The 15,168-nt window shown below is 41.7% G+C and overlaps 1 protein-coding gene across 1 annotated transcript; it reads left to right on the plus strand.

Moving 5' to 3' along the window:
• Positions 1 to 6,192: 6,192 nt before the first annotated feature.
• ppm1la (protein phosphatase, Mg2+/Mn2+ dependent, 1La) lies at positions 6,193 to 15,069 on the plus strand. Its single transcript, XM_054768003.1, has 4 exons — positions 6,193 to 7,032; positions 10,575 to 10,749; positions 11,847 to 12,008; positions 12,123 to 15,069. Exons 1-4 carry the CDS (start codon positions 6,634 to 6,636, stop codon positions 12,473 to 12,475), a joined length of 1,089 nt encoding a protein of 362 aa, XP_054623978.1. The 5' UTR covers positions 6,193 to 6,633; the 3' UTR covers positions 12,476 to 15,069.
• The last annotated feature ends 99 nt before the right edge of the window (positions 15,070 to 15,168 follow it).

Below are 15,168 nucleotides of genomic sequence, written 5' to 3' on the forward strand. Positions count from 1 at the left end.
AAGTGCGAACGATGCATGCATAAAAACACATTAGGCAATATTCATAAAACGTATAGTTATCCCTTGTATGATTATATGCTAAGATATGTTTGAACCGCAAATATCAAAAAGATGTAATAGTAAGAATACAGAATGTGTAATTAAAACTGAGGTTGTCACGATACACTCAGATCACGAGACAGCACATGATACTGGGTTCACGTAAAGGAGACGAGACGCAAAACACAGCAAAACAGTGTAAAATATTAACAGTAAAAAAAGAGCACGAATGTCCCAAAAATATTTACAAGTCTAAATATTTACAGATGAGCCAGAAAAAGATGATTTTGCAATAAGTACTGCAATCACTCATGATGAACTAGTCCAAAACAAGCCATCAGGCACGTTACCTCCAGCTAGTAGACTCAACCACCCGGCTGAAAAAGCTCCCCTTTTAAATCCCATAAGCCCCTCTTATTGGGTGTCAACAGTTTCTTTAGTATTACAAAAATAAAGAAACATTTATTGAACAAAATAACAGGCATAATGGACCAAATATACTGCTAACATAAATAATAAACCAAAGCAAACAATAATAAAGTCTTTTTGCGGCTTTTGAGAAACTTATGAAACACGTGATCAACGTGATGCGCGAAACGTGTGTGAGATATAGACGATAGAAGACAAAATACTCCCAAGTGTGCACCCTTGGTGTATTTTATTAGCGGGAAAGAGGGGGAAAAGACGTTGCATGCGTTTGTAGGGTAATGAATGGGGTAGCGACACGGTGGGGAAAGCTAGCGAGGCGAGTGAGTCTCTTGTGTGCGTGCATGCGTGTTCTTGTGCGTGGAAATGTAGTACCGGGCAGCTAGTAGTCACAAAATGCAGGTACATTTTGAAATGTTTTACAACTTTGCAAGATGCTTACAAAAAATGTAAAATAACTGTTGTAGCTGCTACTGCTAATCATTTATGTTGACGTTATGTCTCTTCCAGTTCCACCGGGAGGACACGAAGGCGTTCCCAGGCCAGGCCAGCTGTGAGGCATAATCCCTCCAGCGTGTCCTAGGTCTGGCCCGGGGCCTTCTCCCGGCTGGGCATGCCCGGAACACCTCACCAGGAGGCATTCGGAGTAGATGCCTGAGCCACCTCAACTGGTTCCTCTCGATGTGGAGGAGCAGCAGCTCTACTCTGAGTCCCTCCCAGATGACTGAGCTCCTCGCCCGATCTCTTAGGGTGAGTCCAGCCACCCTATGGAGGAAACTCATTTCAGCCGCTTGTGTCTGCAACCCCCTTCTTTGACCAGAGGTGAGGGTGGGAACATAGATTGATCGGTAAACTGAGAACTTTGCCTTCCGGCTCAGCTCTCTCTTCACGACGACGGTACAGCGGCCGCATTACTGCAGACTCACGCTCCAACCTTCCCTCATTCGTGAACAAGACCCCGAGATACATGAACTCCTCCACCCGGGGCAAGACCTCATTCCCAACCCGGAGGGTGCACTCCACCCTTTTCTGAGTGAGAACCGTGGCCTCGAATTTGGAGGACAATACTTCCTCTCTTAACAAATCCAAACAACAAACCTTTACACTACAACATCATCTGGAGCACTTCATCATCAAATTTACTTTCAGTCACCTTCAGTTTGTTTCGTATATTGTGCGTCATATACTGTAGGACTTGCATGATTTACTCTTGAAAGTGGCCACTTTGGCATTTTTTCATACAAGATCATCATTTATCATATATTGTTCTGATAAGTACCCAAATCACACTTCATTTTGTACTAATTAACTACGGACCTTACACCTTACCTTGGTTTCACTGTCTGATGCATTACATACATGTTGCAAACAAAAGAGATACAAACTTTATAAGATTTAAATATATATTTTCCATATGGGAAAGAGTAAAAAAACGTGTAAAAGGTAATCACTGGTCTGGAATACTTCAGTGGCAGTGGCAAACACACCCTTTCTCAGGCTGACAGAGAAGTAACTGTAACCCTACTTTTGGCCCACCCCGTATAATGTAATGTAATGTAATGTAATATAATATAATATAATATAATGTAATGTAATATAATCTCTGTGTGGAGTTTGCATGTTCTCCCCGTGCGTGTGTGGGTTTACTCCGGGTACTCCAGTTTCCCCCCACATTCCAAAAACATGCATGTTAGGCTAATTACCGACTCAAAATTGTCCATAGACAGAAAATCCATCTGTCCATTGTCTACACCGCTTCTCCTCACTAGGGTCGCGGGGGTATGCTGGAGCCTATCCCAGCTGACTTCGGGCGACAGGCGGATATATAATATAATATAATAATAAATTAACAACACGGTGTCTGTCTCTTTTCTTCTTGTCAGCACAAGATCAATTAACGGCTACTGTTCATGTGATGATGCTTTCAAGCACACTGGTAACTTTAAGTGTTCGGCACAACATCAACATCAACTGAATAGTGGAAATGTGACACCACTGTGGGCCTGCTAGCTGGCCTTGTGAGAAGGCCTTGCTGGCCCTGATTGCACATGTGTAAAGCAGATTGCAGTAGATTAGCTTTATGTTTACGCTAAAAGAAATGCAGTTCCCGTGATGCTTAGAGTGCAGAACCAGGAAGTAGTGAATTTCCGAAATAGATGCTAGTATCACACGTTTTGATAGAGGTCTTGCGCAACAATTGTCTTTTGATCTGACAAATCGTACATTTGATCAAACGTAGAACTAATACAGCTTCAACTTGGCCACACGCTTTGAGCATGAGCGTCTTCATGCATTGCCTGCCTGCATGCGTGAACAATACACAAGCATCCAGCAAGGTGGCAGCAGTGCTCAAACTTACAGGCATCAACAGGCTGCCTGTTCAACCTAGAGCAGGGGTGCCCATTACATTGATCGCGGAAGGTAGTGTGGTTCGATCGCATGTGTTACCCATGTCCACGTCACTTTGTAGACATCAGCAGCTGTTGTTAAGCTTCCCTCCTGATTTGCTGTTTCTCCTCCACGGCAAAGATTAAGTGGTGAACAGTTGACTCAAGCAGCACCCAGAAATGCAACTCTCATCTTCATTATTCAGATTACAGATAAACCAACTCAATGGTAAGATGCCTATTTTCACAACAAATGTTATCCGTGCACTTGTAGTGGCTAGTTATGTGGGAAAAAAGTCAAATGTTTGATGGTTTTCTACACTTTTGCGTGTGAAACTATTTTGTGTTTAACTGGAAAATGTGCTGCCTTGACTTCGGCTGTAGTGTTTCTTGCATAATCATTTTCATTTCTTGCATACCTGTAATGTTTGACAGCAAATGCTAACTGGACGAAACACATGAACTGTGTGTGCTGTATAATGAATGCTACGAAGCTATTTTGACTGACATACTACTGAGGTTATGTATAGAACTATTGGGGTATTACTTGTAATTATCTTTGTTGCCATATTGAATTGAATTGTTAAGTACGGAACGATATCAACTTTTTCGACTACCTGTAATCTCTGAAACTGTGAGTGTGAAATACTAATCATTAGTATAGTAGTTTCAAAGTTTACCAGTTGGATTTTTAACCTACTATGTGTTGTATGTTTTCGTGTTTAAGAGTAAGAGGCAGATCATTTTGACTTGTAACTTGAATAAAAACACCAGGAAAAATGACTTAAGCACGCATAGCCCTTGGGTTTACCGTGAACGCGGCAGGAAATGAGGAAAGGCCGGTGTGCGCTGCATTTGCACGTTTTTCTGTTCTGAGAATCACACAGGCTGAACAGTTTAGTTTAAGTTGTTGCAGACGTTATTTCAGCTCATTTTATTTCTCTATTTTGATCATCGGGCGACATGCTGGTGCCAGCAACTCGTGCAGTGGTTTGTACAGATATATAAATAGTGCTAGATTCTCTATGGGGAGGGATGTCTGTCCCCTGAGGGCGGACATGACAGAAAATAATTGAGAACCACTGCTGTAAAGTCAAATATATACTTTTGAAATGTGTCTTGTAGATGGATTGCTGTTGTGTACAGGGGAATGACCTACTGTCTCTGTGTGGAGAGATGGCATTTGTAAAAGTCAATGCCATTTCTCACTGTATGCTGAGGGCACAGCCACGTGTAATTTATGGTGCAGCAGAGGGTTATAACGCGCTGTTTTGTGCAAAGTGTGTTTCTGTGGGTGTGCAGTGTCAGTGAGGCTTTCTTTTTACGAGAATCAGCTTAAGGGTGAAGATTGAATGCGTATTGGTCTGCTGTGTCCTGGAGGATACAATTCACCTTCACTGCAACCTTTTCTTACAGAGAACAAAGGGGAGAGCTTCAAAGGTCTAGAAATTAAGTTCAGCAATGAGAACAACTTGGAAAAAATGTCATATGAGGTGAATGGTTTCTCTGATAAATGCTTATAACTAAGACGAACGCGTGTTTTTCCTTTTTTATTATTACCCGGTTTGGTTTTTTATATTGCGTTTAGACCCAGGCAGCATGTGCCCCCTAGTGGTATTTATGTGCAACATAAACGCATTCAATTGTATTTAAAGCCTATTTTTCCCCATTGCCTGGACAAATGACTTATTTTATGTTACCATTTCTAAATAGAACGTCAAGCATTCTTTTTAAACTCAATCTATTCTTCTACTGCATATATTTTGTAACATTGCAGCACACTTAAAAGCCAAACCAGACATTAGGAGAGATGCCAGTTATAGGACTGCTGATGTTAACCTCTGTATAATATAACTCAAAGTAAAACTTTGAAGCCCTTTGAAGACACCCATCAGACACTTCATGGAGAGGGAACAAGAAGACATTTGCAGAACAATACTGTCACCTAGTGGAATAAGTAAGTGTGTGGCGAATTACAGGGGTATTTAGCGTCTGCTTGACAAAAGTAATTTGTATGTAATTCATGTTTAATTAACTGCATTGTTCATACTGGACTGAGTAGCCAGACCCGCTCCTATGAGTTTGCTGTTCTTTGGTTATCGTTAACACTTTTCCCCTTTGCTATCACTGGTACCCTTCTGTGGGGATGTTTCGAAAATGCCAAAGAAAAGGCAAAACACACTTGCGTAGTTGACAAGAGTTGTGAAAGTTGAGTAGAAGACCAAACTGTATGACTTTGGAGGTGACCGTTGTCACCATCCAGTCCTATTGGATATAGGTAGTATTGGTCATCCGAACCCTGTGTCCTCTGTTCCATTGTCGTAGCTCTGGAAAAAGAGACAAATATGTCGTTGTGGGAAGCGTTATGTTTGGAGATAATGCTTTACAATAATATGTTCAGCTTGACTTTGAATGACCCTTTTTCCTGGCAACCATGGCGGCACTCTCTTTCTCCCTGATGGGCCCTGGAGGGCCAGGAGGTGTTTTCATGCATCTGTGGAGAACTGAGTGGGTTATTAAGTGACATCAAGCCATTTAGTAGTCCTAGACCTATACTAAAACGTCATTAAAGAGCATCTCTGTATTGTATCAGTAGAAATATGCTAGCAATAAAAAGAATGTCATCATATGACAAAAGCAACTTCAACTAAATGTCTAACCGTCTAAAGTGTCTAAATAATCATCCATTACAGTAGTTTTGCAAATCATAAAACCACGGCCCCCAGAATGCGCTTTCGTTACGTCACGTGATACCCTCTTCCGGTAGCTAGATCACATGACTCAGCTACTTAATTACGTTAACCTAAGCATGTGGTCAATGCATTCTATTTCCCACAATGCTTGTGTCTTAATACACTTGCATGAAACTGACATTTTAAGATAGCAAGTTCACGGAGAGTTCATCGAGACATTCGCTTTAACACCACATTCTCGCGATATCTGGTGTCAGTGTTTTGAGAAGACTTCCTGGCGTTCACTAGTCGTGTGTCTTAAAATGCAAAGTAAAATATATTCCAACCAAATAATAAGGAAATTCTTTATATAGCAATGCGGGGCAAAGCCTGTCTCCTTTGAGGGATGTACGTAGGGGAAATCGGTGGGAGAGGTTGCAACATTACACCGGAAGTGAAAATTACTTCGTACTGACGGTACATTTTCATGCAATGACTCATCTCATTTTGAGACGCATCTTTGATTTGATGTGTCACGGCAACATTATAGAGGTTTCTGATCAAAATTTAGCACGTATAACACAACATCCGCTCTGACCTTTCAAAGTTAAAGCGGTTCGCTCTACACCTGCACTAGTTTAGAGTACTTCCGCATTATTTAGAATTCTGGCTCTTGTTAGACAACTTATAAATACAGGTTTGTGTGTTGAAATGCCAAATTGGTGAAAGCGGGTAGGGAAAGTGTCAGATGCTGAAAAGAGTAAGTCGTGGACTTGTGTGACCCACCCCCTTGTCGCACTTCGGAGTAGGTCCGACCCACCAACATCCGTCGGTCTCCTGCAATGGACCCAGAAACATCGGCTCAGGTCCGGAGTCATTTCGCTGCCGATTAATATCGACGAATGAAGGAGAACCGTCGGTGTAATAGCACCCAGCGCTTGTCGGCTCGGTGTGCAGCAGCAGCCCGTGCACGGTGTGCAATGCGGCCAGAGAAGCTGAAGCAGGCCTCGGTGGTGGTGCGTTCAGTGTTCTGTCAGCGTGTAGTGCGTCTGTTCATGGAGTGAACCGTCCAAAAGAGAGCTGAGACGGAGCGCAGCTGGCGGCGTGTGATGATAGGAGACACGATGACACTCTTGTCACTTTTGGGTCGGATCATGCGTTATTTTCTCCTCAGGCCGGAGACGTTGTTCTTGCTATGCATCAGCCTGGCCCTGTGGAGTTATTTCTTCCATACGGACGAGGTGAAAACCATCGTCAAGTCGAGCCGGGATGCCGTGAAGATGGTGAAGGGCAAAGTGGCGGAGATGATGCAGAACGACCGCCTGGGAGGCCTCAGTGTCCTGGACGCAGAGTTCTCCAAAACATGGGAGTTCAAGAACAACAATGTGGCAGTGTACTCTATACAAGGGAGGCGAGACCACATGGAGGACCGCTACGAGGTGCTCACCGACATCACCAACAAGAGCCACCCGTCCATATTTGGCATATTTGACGGTCACGGCGGAGAGGTAAGCCGCACAGGCCTGTTACATCTCAATGCGTCATTGGGTCCCGTCTAGACACAATACATCACGGTCAGCATCACTGGATGCAGGGCTAGTGCATAAGTGTGTGTTATGTTATGATAAACTGTTTATATGCCTCACTACTTCTCACTTTATACTCCCCCATTGTCAAACAGCGCGATTCCCATCCCAACCACTGCATTGTTTCTTTGTGTGCACCCCCCTCCCTTCTGCTCGATTCACCACAAAGAAAAAGTGTGTGTGTGTGTGTGTGTGTAGGTTTTGTCTTTCTTCCACACACTGTCGTCAAGGGTCAGTCAATTTTCATGGCCACTTGTCACTCGTGCCACTTGTCACTTTGTGGAGCACCATTTCAAAACACAATCTGTTTCGAGATGCTGGCCAAATCTCTGATTTGTTCATAATAAAACAAAAAAGGGAATAGGAAATATTGGTAAGGGAAAAAATCAGTTCCAGGGTCAAACTGCGACCATCATAGATGCTGTAGGCCTAGTAACTGCAAGCATTGTTTTTAAGTAACACTTCAGTATTTAGTATAAAACCAAAATGGAAGAAACGGCTCACCATTTTGATGATACGTAGAGTTTACACACTTTAACTGTCAAGATTAATACGTTTTTTTGCTGTCTAGTAAATACAGTGGTAGCCTGGTTAGCGCCCGCCCCAGTTAGCGCGTTTTTCAGTGGCTTGGCTTGCGTTCGCCTGCTTGTTTAGCGTCCAAAATTGTTTACGTTGCTATCTTGAATCACGCGGCCAAGACGAAATCTCACAATGCTTACACGTGATCGTGCAATGCATTGTGGGTCGAGGGCGCACTTTTAGGTTGTTTATATCAGGTTGTAGAGAAACGCACGACACAACAAACACATGGACGGCACAAAAGAGAAAGGTGATGGGCTTTACCGAGACAAGGGCGCAAGACTTCTGAGTTTTCAAGTTTAAAGAGAAGACCGTCGTCATTTCAGGGGTATGTAAATGTGACGGGAGTGGCTCCCTCATCGGCTGCGATGCATACAGCGTAGCAGCCTGGCGGGGCATTGAGGGGGACACGCAGTGTTTCTGTCTGTCTCAGCATTTTTTTTTCCATTTTCTATATTAAATGGAAAGATACATGTTCACTGGTTCTAGAACGTTGGTATTTACTTTGATATATTTTTTCCAAATGGTGGTTGCAGCAGAATAATGTGTTTATTATGTTAATTAATGCTTTTGTGGGGGCTTTGCCAACAAAACCTGGTAAAACTGATGTTAAATGTTCCGTTGTCCATTCATTTGTCATTTGTTTCTGCATGTGAAACTATAATTGTCTATAAAATGTGTTTTGTGTTAATGTTATTGGATAACTGGAACATATTAATTGGATTTAAATTATTTTCTATGGGAAAAAATTGCTTTAGTTAGAGTCTGTTCTGTTTTGAGTCGGACGTTCTGGAGCGGATTAATGACGTTAACCAAGACACCACTGTATTTAAAAAAAACAAAAAAAACAATCATTGGTGTATGCACCATTGACTCAAGGGTCTCGAACTTACAACAGTACCTGTGCTTGGAAAGCAAGTCAATTCTCCTTAAAAATAAACGTGATTAAACAAATTGTTGTCATTGATGCAGCTTTAACAATACGGGGACATGTCGCAGTAAGTTCCATTCCTGGCTCCATCTTATTGTACTGGTCTAACGTCACAATAAAAAAACAAACTCTAAAAGCCAAAGATAAGTAAAACAATTGTGAAGTCGTTAGATCTCACTGAGCTGAAGTATTTGGCTATGATATGTTTTTTGTGACTTCAAAGGCACTTTCTGTCTGGGGGTGGTTGACAGACGTTTGCGGGATTTGTTTGCATAAAAACACAATACAGTGATGCTAAACTTTTTGATTTCATTGTTGTAACAGTTGCATGTGTGCTACGGCCTATTTTTAAATGGTTAGGCAGACTCCAGCAAATACTATTGGCTGCATGCACGAAGAAACAATCTCAAGCTTAAGGAACTAATTTCCTCAGGAATTTGCGTGGATGAAAATGAAATGAATTTTTTTTAATGCGGTTGGTCCTGCTGTACAACAGATATGCAGAACTTGACACCCTCTCCCTCCAAATGGTGCATCAGTCTTTCATTTCCTGTCAGCCTTAAAGATCTCTTATAACAAGGTCTCCTTGGGTCATTTTTAATGATGTTGCAAGATGGACACACACACACACACACACACACACACACACACGAGTGTTTACTCAAGTGGACTGTACTATCTATTCCTGTCCTATACAGACAAATATTTAATCCACCTGACATTTTTATGTTTTTTTCTTGCCGTGTGCTTTCGTTCCTGTGTTTATCTTCATGCCAATTTCTGCATATCATTTTTGTGTTGCTGAAAGTGTGCTTTTCACTAGATTTGATATGAATATTTATGGCTCTGAGCAGATGTCAGCTGCTTTTTGATTCATTTCCAACGTTCCTTCCAGCAGCCTGCACTAAAAGATGAGGTATCACTATCACTAAACATCACTAAAGTCAATAGGTCCACACGCATAATTACCTTTTAATATTCTTTTCCTGGCTATAAATAACTATGTTTAACCAAAGCAACAGAAAATAAAAAATGACATAAAATACATAGACCTGAAAATAAGGTAATCCCTCTTTTTCTTTTTCTCAAGACTCATTTTTTGAGTTTTTTTTTTAAGATAATGAAGACAAAATAAATCTTTTTTTAAACCATGTTTTCAATATCAGTGAAATAACTGGTCATAGATAGCAATAAAGTAAAAAATAAATGTATATTTCTTAGCTGCTTGACAGTTTGCTTACGCTGCTTCATTGATCACCATTATCTTAAAATTAGCATAATTACCTTTAGCATCATTAGCAACTCCTCTGTTTGCCAACTTGCCCAACCTTTGAGACACGTTTTTCTAGTATGTGTACGAGTGACAGGAAGAAAAGCTAAGACTTGCTTGGGGAGAAGTCATTTAGTGTGAACTGTTGGTTTGCATGTTTACATCTCTGAAAGATATCTTATATTCAGGTTAAAACAGTATATAAAGGAATGCACCAATGGATAGGCGCAGATTTCCTTAAAAATTTTGAGTATCTCTGATCGTCTGATGCTGACATATGACACCGATCTTATTTATCTCTGTAAAGGTCTGAAATGGAGCTAAGGGTAAAGCTAAAACTAGGCGGAGCATAGAGCCAAGCAGTGGCCCGCTGGCAGCGCTTGTGAGCAGTGAAAAGAGCAAAGCTAGTACGAGGAGTCCATGGCATTTTTGGTCGCTGAGCAGTTTATTTTTGGTAAGAGGTTTGAAATCAGGTCCGCAGTGTAATTTGTTGTGCAAATTTTGTTATAAAAGCTTAAAGGAACTGATGTAATATAGTAAGTTTGGACAGCGGTTTTGTAAACTTTCCATTTATATTTGAGAGACCTACCTCATGTACAGTTAACGCAACAAGTTTGTATTAAGTCTGATGATGTGTGACGCACCACCTGTTCACCCCTTCCTGTGTCTCTTTTACCACCTCAGGCTGCAGCAGACTACGTGAAGGCCCACCTCCCCGAGGCCCTGAGGCAGCACCTGCAGGCATTTGAGCGAGAGAAGAAGGAGAACGCTCTTTCCTATGCCAGCATCTTAGAGCAGCATATCCTCAGTGTGGACCGAGAGATGCTGGACAAGCTGTCAGCCAACCATGATGAAGCAGGTCAGTAGAAGGAGTCTGAGAAGGAACAAGTAAAGTGCATGTACAGTATAAAAGTCAATTAAATGAGACTACACAAAAATAAGCAGGTCCTCCAGGATCAATGTTGCGATGGCGCCAATTTACTGAAATTGAATGAAACCCCATAACTTCCCCACACATTTTCGCCAGTCATCGTCACGTTTGCCAATCAAATTTGTCCCAGAGTAGCACTCAAACGCACACGTCAACTGTCTGACCAATCAAATGTGTCCTTGCATCGCCCGTCCTCGTCCTCACTTTCCTGTTTACATCGACAGAGATGTTGACTTGTGTTGATAATCTTTCATAGTCTCTCGTTTACCCACAAAAATCACGTTCGAAGGCTCCCCAATTTTCTTAACAAAAGCGGAGATAAACTACGTGCAATGTGTTGAAACATGAATGAAAGTTTATGACCAACAAGCACAAGCAGAAAACATCCACAGAGTATTTCTGCAACTTGTGCACGACAGAGCAGAAAAGAAAATAAGGGGGCCTTTGGTGGTTAACACTAATCCTAAAGGTACACGCTATGAATAAAAAAAGTTATCGCCTTCAAGAGATAGTTTAGATTTGTTGACATGAAGTTGTATGACATCCCCATCAGCAGTGTAGTGCATCAACAGTGACTCACCCCCCACTTCGTCCCATCAGCTGAGTTCTGGTTCGGATTTTGGTGATGAGGAACGTAATTCCGGTTAGTTGGTGGGCCCACTTAAGTAAAGAGTTTGGCTTCCCAAAACAAGATACGTGCGACGTGCGACGTGAGACACTCGCGTCGCATCTGTGTGATTTCTGTAATGTTTTACTTTAAAGTGTCAGCGAAAAAACTTTAAATAAATGAATTTTATTGTGTTAAGACATGTCCGAGAGCCAGATGCAGTCATCAAAAGAAACACATCTGGCTCCTGAGCCATAAGTTCACAACAGAATCTCTCATGCAACAAGGCCCCATGTTGCCTCTTCAGGCAGAAATTGGTATTACACGAGCACTGACCAACAGCTGCATGTCGACACATATTTGTCATGAAACATTTGACCTCGTTCGTCGGTTTTCTTTTTCCTAATGTCTTCACTAGGAACCACATGTCTGGTGGCCCTGCTGTCCGACAGAGAACTCACAGTGGCCAACGTGGGTGACTCACGGGGTGTGCTGTGTGACAAAGATGGAAATGCCATTGCGCTATCGCACGACCACAAACCGTATCAACTGAAAGAGCGCAAGAGGATCAAGAGAGCAGGTAGATAAGAAGAAAAAAAAATTGTCACTGATGAATATGGGGGACATTTAAAGTGCTTGGCTGCCACCTATTGATCTGTTCTTGAAATATCATCTTTTCCATGTCCTCCCATAGGAGGCTTCATCAGTTTTAACGGATCCTGGAGAGTTCAGGGAATTCTGGCCATGTCCCGCTCTCTCGGGGACTATCCACTGAAGAACCTCAACGTGGTCATCCCCGATCCAGATATTATGACCTTTGATCTGGACAAACTGCAGCCGGAGTTTATGATCTTGGCGTCAGACGGCCTGTGGGACGCTTTCAGTAACGAGGAGGCGGTGCGGTTTGTCCGGGAGCGCCTGGACGAGCCTCACTTTGGTGCCAAGAGCATCGTTCTTCAGTCTTTCTACCGCGGTTGCCCCGACAACATCACTGTCATGGTGGTCAAGTTTAAAAGTGGGGTGGGCGGGAGCAAGGCTGGGGACTAGGTCAAGTCCATTGAACATACAATAGAACAGGAGGACGGAGGCCAGATGAAGCATGAATACTGTTTTGACAAACTGTACAGCTGGACAAATAACTTTCAAAACAAATCTAATTACGTTTGGCTCTTACATTCGAGACGTCGCCTAAAAGGAAGTACACAACCAGCACATGTTAGACTGTCACCGATGTACTTTATGAAGGGTGCGGCCCCACGAGAGCTTCTTCACAAGAGGTTACAATTAGTGCCTAATCACACTTTACTTTACAGCTGCAAGGCGTGAAAGAAAATGTCTGGGAAAACACCAACAAACTGCTGGCTGCATTTATCATCTTTCCTCAAACAGCGACCTCCGCTCGAGTCCACCAATCTATCTTGGGGTGCTGACTACACTTGAACAATAATGCGCCACGCCTCAAACCTTTTTTCCTATTAGGAAACAGGATTGCGGACATCACAGGACATATACATCGCCTGCAAAGCATACATGGCATCTGTAAAGCTGAAGTTTACAGTGGAGATTAAAAACAAAGTAGCCTTCAGAGTGACAGATGCCATAATACAATATGTATTATAATACATAATATACTGTCTATATATGGTCATGTCATGCATTAGTACAAATAAAGGCCTCTCCAAAATAGACACTTCTTACTCTCTGCAGTTAAGTAAATAAATGCCCCTGTGGCCACTATGAGGAAATATTGAGTAATTTGTCCATCCTTCCAAAATATGATCAGGACCTTATACAACTTCATGATGAAAGTAAATAGATGCACTTTTATTTTCTGACATATCAGCAGTTTTAACCTGAAATTCCTCAGTAAAGCGAGAGGATCGTAATGTATAGAATCAGATCTGATTTAGTAGTCTGACATTTATTTCATGTCTGCGCACGTCTCTGGAGCTCATGAACAAAATACACTCTGGCAGCACATAAAGCAGCTGCCATGAGTTACATTCCACTGCAGTACAGCTGCAGCCGTATAGTGCAAAAGTAATACGAGAAGGTCCTCAAGCAATATGACGGGTGTTGTCAGCAGTGACTATGTTCAAAGTAAAGTTACGGTAAACCATGACTCATCACTGTTTTCATTTTTTTTTTTTGCAAAAACTTCTGCAAAGTATTCTCACTGGAATTTAGTAGGACATAGTATTCCGTGCAATTACTTTTTCTTTCAAATCCTATAAAATTATCTTGAAAACTGGTTCCTTTTTGAAAGGGGCCAAAGCATTGTTTCCCCTCCCCCAAACTTGACCTTATATGCCTTACTGAGGTTTTTTCTGTCGAGCAGATTGCCAAATCTGTGTACTGAATAGTCATTTTTTGTTGTTTTTACAATAAAATACATACTCCTCACTTCATTTTGAGTGAGAGCTCATCATTCAGGAAGTCGGCCTTCAGTATGAAAAACACATCTTTATATTAACTACCACAAATGCTCTAATTATAGCTGAGAGAATGACCTAAGCCCTTTTTAACATTAGTAATGATTTGGAGTGCATGACAAAGTGGATAGGAAAATGTGTCTCTCTTTTCAGATCTATTTGTTTTTCAAAAGGCGCTTGCTCAGCGAGCTAAAATGTTTTTGTGAGAGCGCACAGTAGGCGACACATCCCGGAAAACACTTGGGAAGTTTGACAAGTTGAGTGGCCAGCCCTCTGCTCTTATCTTCCTCCAACACTTTGTATGAGCTACATTACCTAGCTATAATCTGCTGGAAATGATATGGTGACATAATGGCATACAAATTCAATTCATTACGTAACTTATACACGATACTTTGGCTTGTGACCAGTCCAGGGTGTACCCCGCCTCTCGCCCGAAGGCAGGATAGTAGGCTACAGCATACCCGCGATCCTAATGAGGATTAAGCGGCATAGAAAAGGGATGGATGGATATACATGATACTAGGGCTGCAACTAACGATTATTTTCTTAGTTGATTAATCTGAAGCTTGTTGTTTTGATTAATTGAGTAATCAGTTAGGCCCTAGACGGACCAAATCAACATGAACCAAACAAACTTAAAAAGTTTGGTCTGCAACATATCAGAAAATGGGCAAAAATGTTGATCGCTGTTTTCCAAAGTCATAACTGACGTGTGTGAATATCTTGTTTTGCCTAAAACACAAAGACAGTAAGTCTGCTTTCATGGATGACTAAGGAGAAGAAAGAAAAAAAAATTCACATTTGAGAGGTTGAAATCACAGAATATTTAAATTTTTAAATAAAAAAAAAAAAGAATAGAATACCAAAACAGTTGTTGATTGGATAACTGATTAATCATCGATTCGTTGTGGCAGCGCTAATGATACACATCTACAGTACTTACTGAGTCTGGAAGAAGCCTGGGAATAGTATTGAATTTTGACATGTCAAATCCGTAGGAACCCTGTATATTGGACAACACAGCAACAAAACCGATGTTGTAATGCCGGTAAGAAGCCAACGGCTCAGCCGGCATTAATACCACTGATGAGTTCATTGTAAAAAACAGTACAGCAACTGTAACAACCAATGAGGAGCAGTCAGGGGCTCTTCCTCACCTGTCATAATGAAAAATGTAACAAAATAAACAAATAAATAAACATTTGTCCAATGAACAGTATTATAAATGTATTTTTCTGTAGATTCCAATCATTTTGAAAATAATTACTGAACTTGCACATTCCCTGATCAAATACAGGCCGGAAA

The sequence above is a fragment of the Dunckerocampus dactyliophorus genome, chromosome 2 (genome assembly GCF_027744805.1).
Source record: "Dunckerocampus dactyliophorus isolate RoL2022-P2 chromosome 2, RoL_Ddac_1.1, whole genome shotgun sequence".
Lineage (NCBI taxonomy): Eukaryota > Metazoa > Chordata > Actinopteri > Syngnathiformes > Syngnathidae > Dunckerocampus > Dunckerocampus dactyliophorus.

Bases quoted from the DNA above. Each gene is read 5' to 3' on its own strand.
- ppm1la (XM_054768003.1), top strand. From the start codon at position 6,634: ATGATAGGAGACACGATGACACTCTTGTCACTTTTGGGTCGGATCATG. The intron at 7,033-10,574 runs GTAAGCCGCACA...TTACCACCTCAG, and splicing joins TTGACGGTCACGGCGGAGAG to GCTGCAGCAGACTACGTGAA. The intron at 12,009-12,122 runs GTAGATAAGAAG...GTCCTCCCATAG, and splicing joins CAAGAGGATCAAGAGAGCAG to GAGGCTTCATCAGTTTTAAC.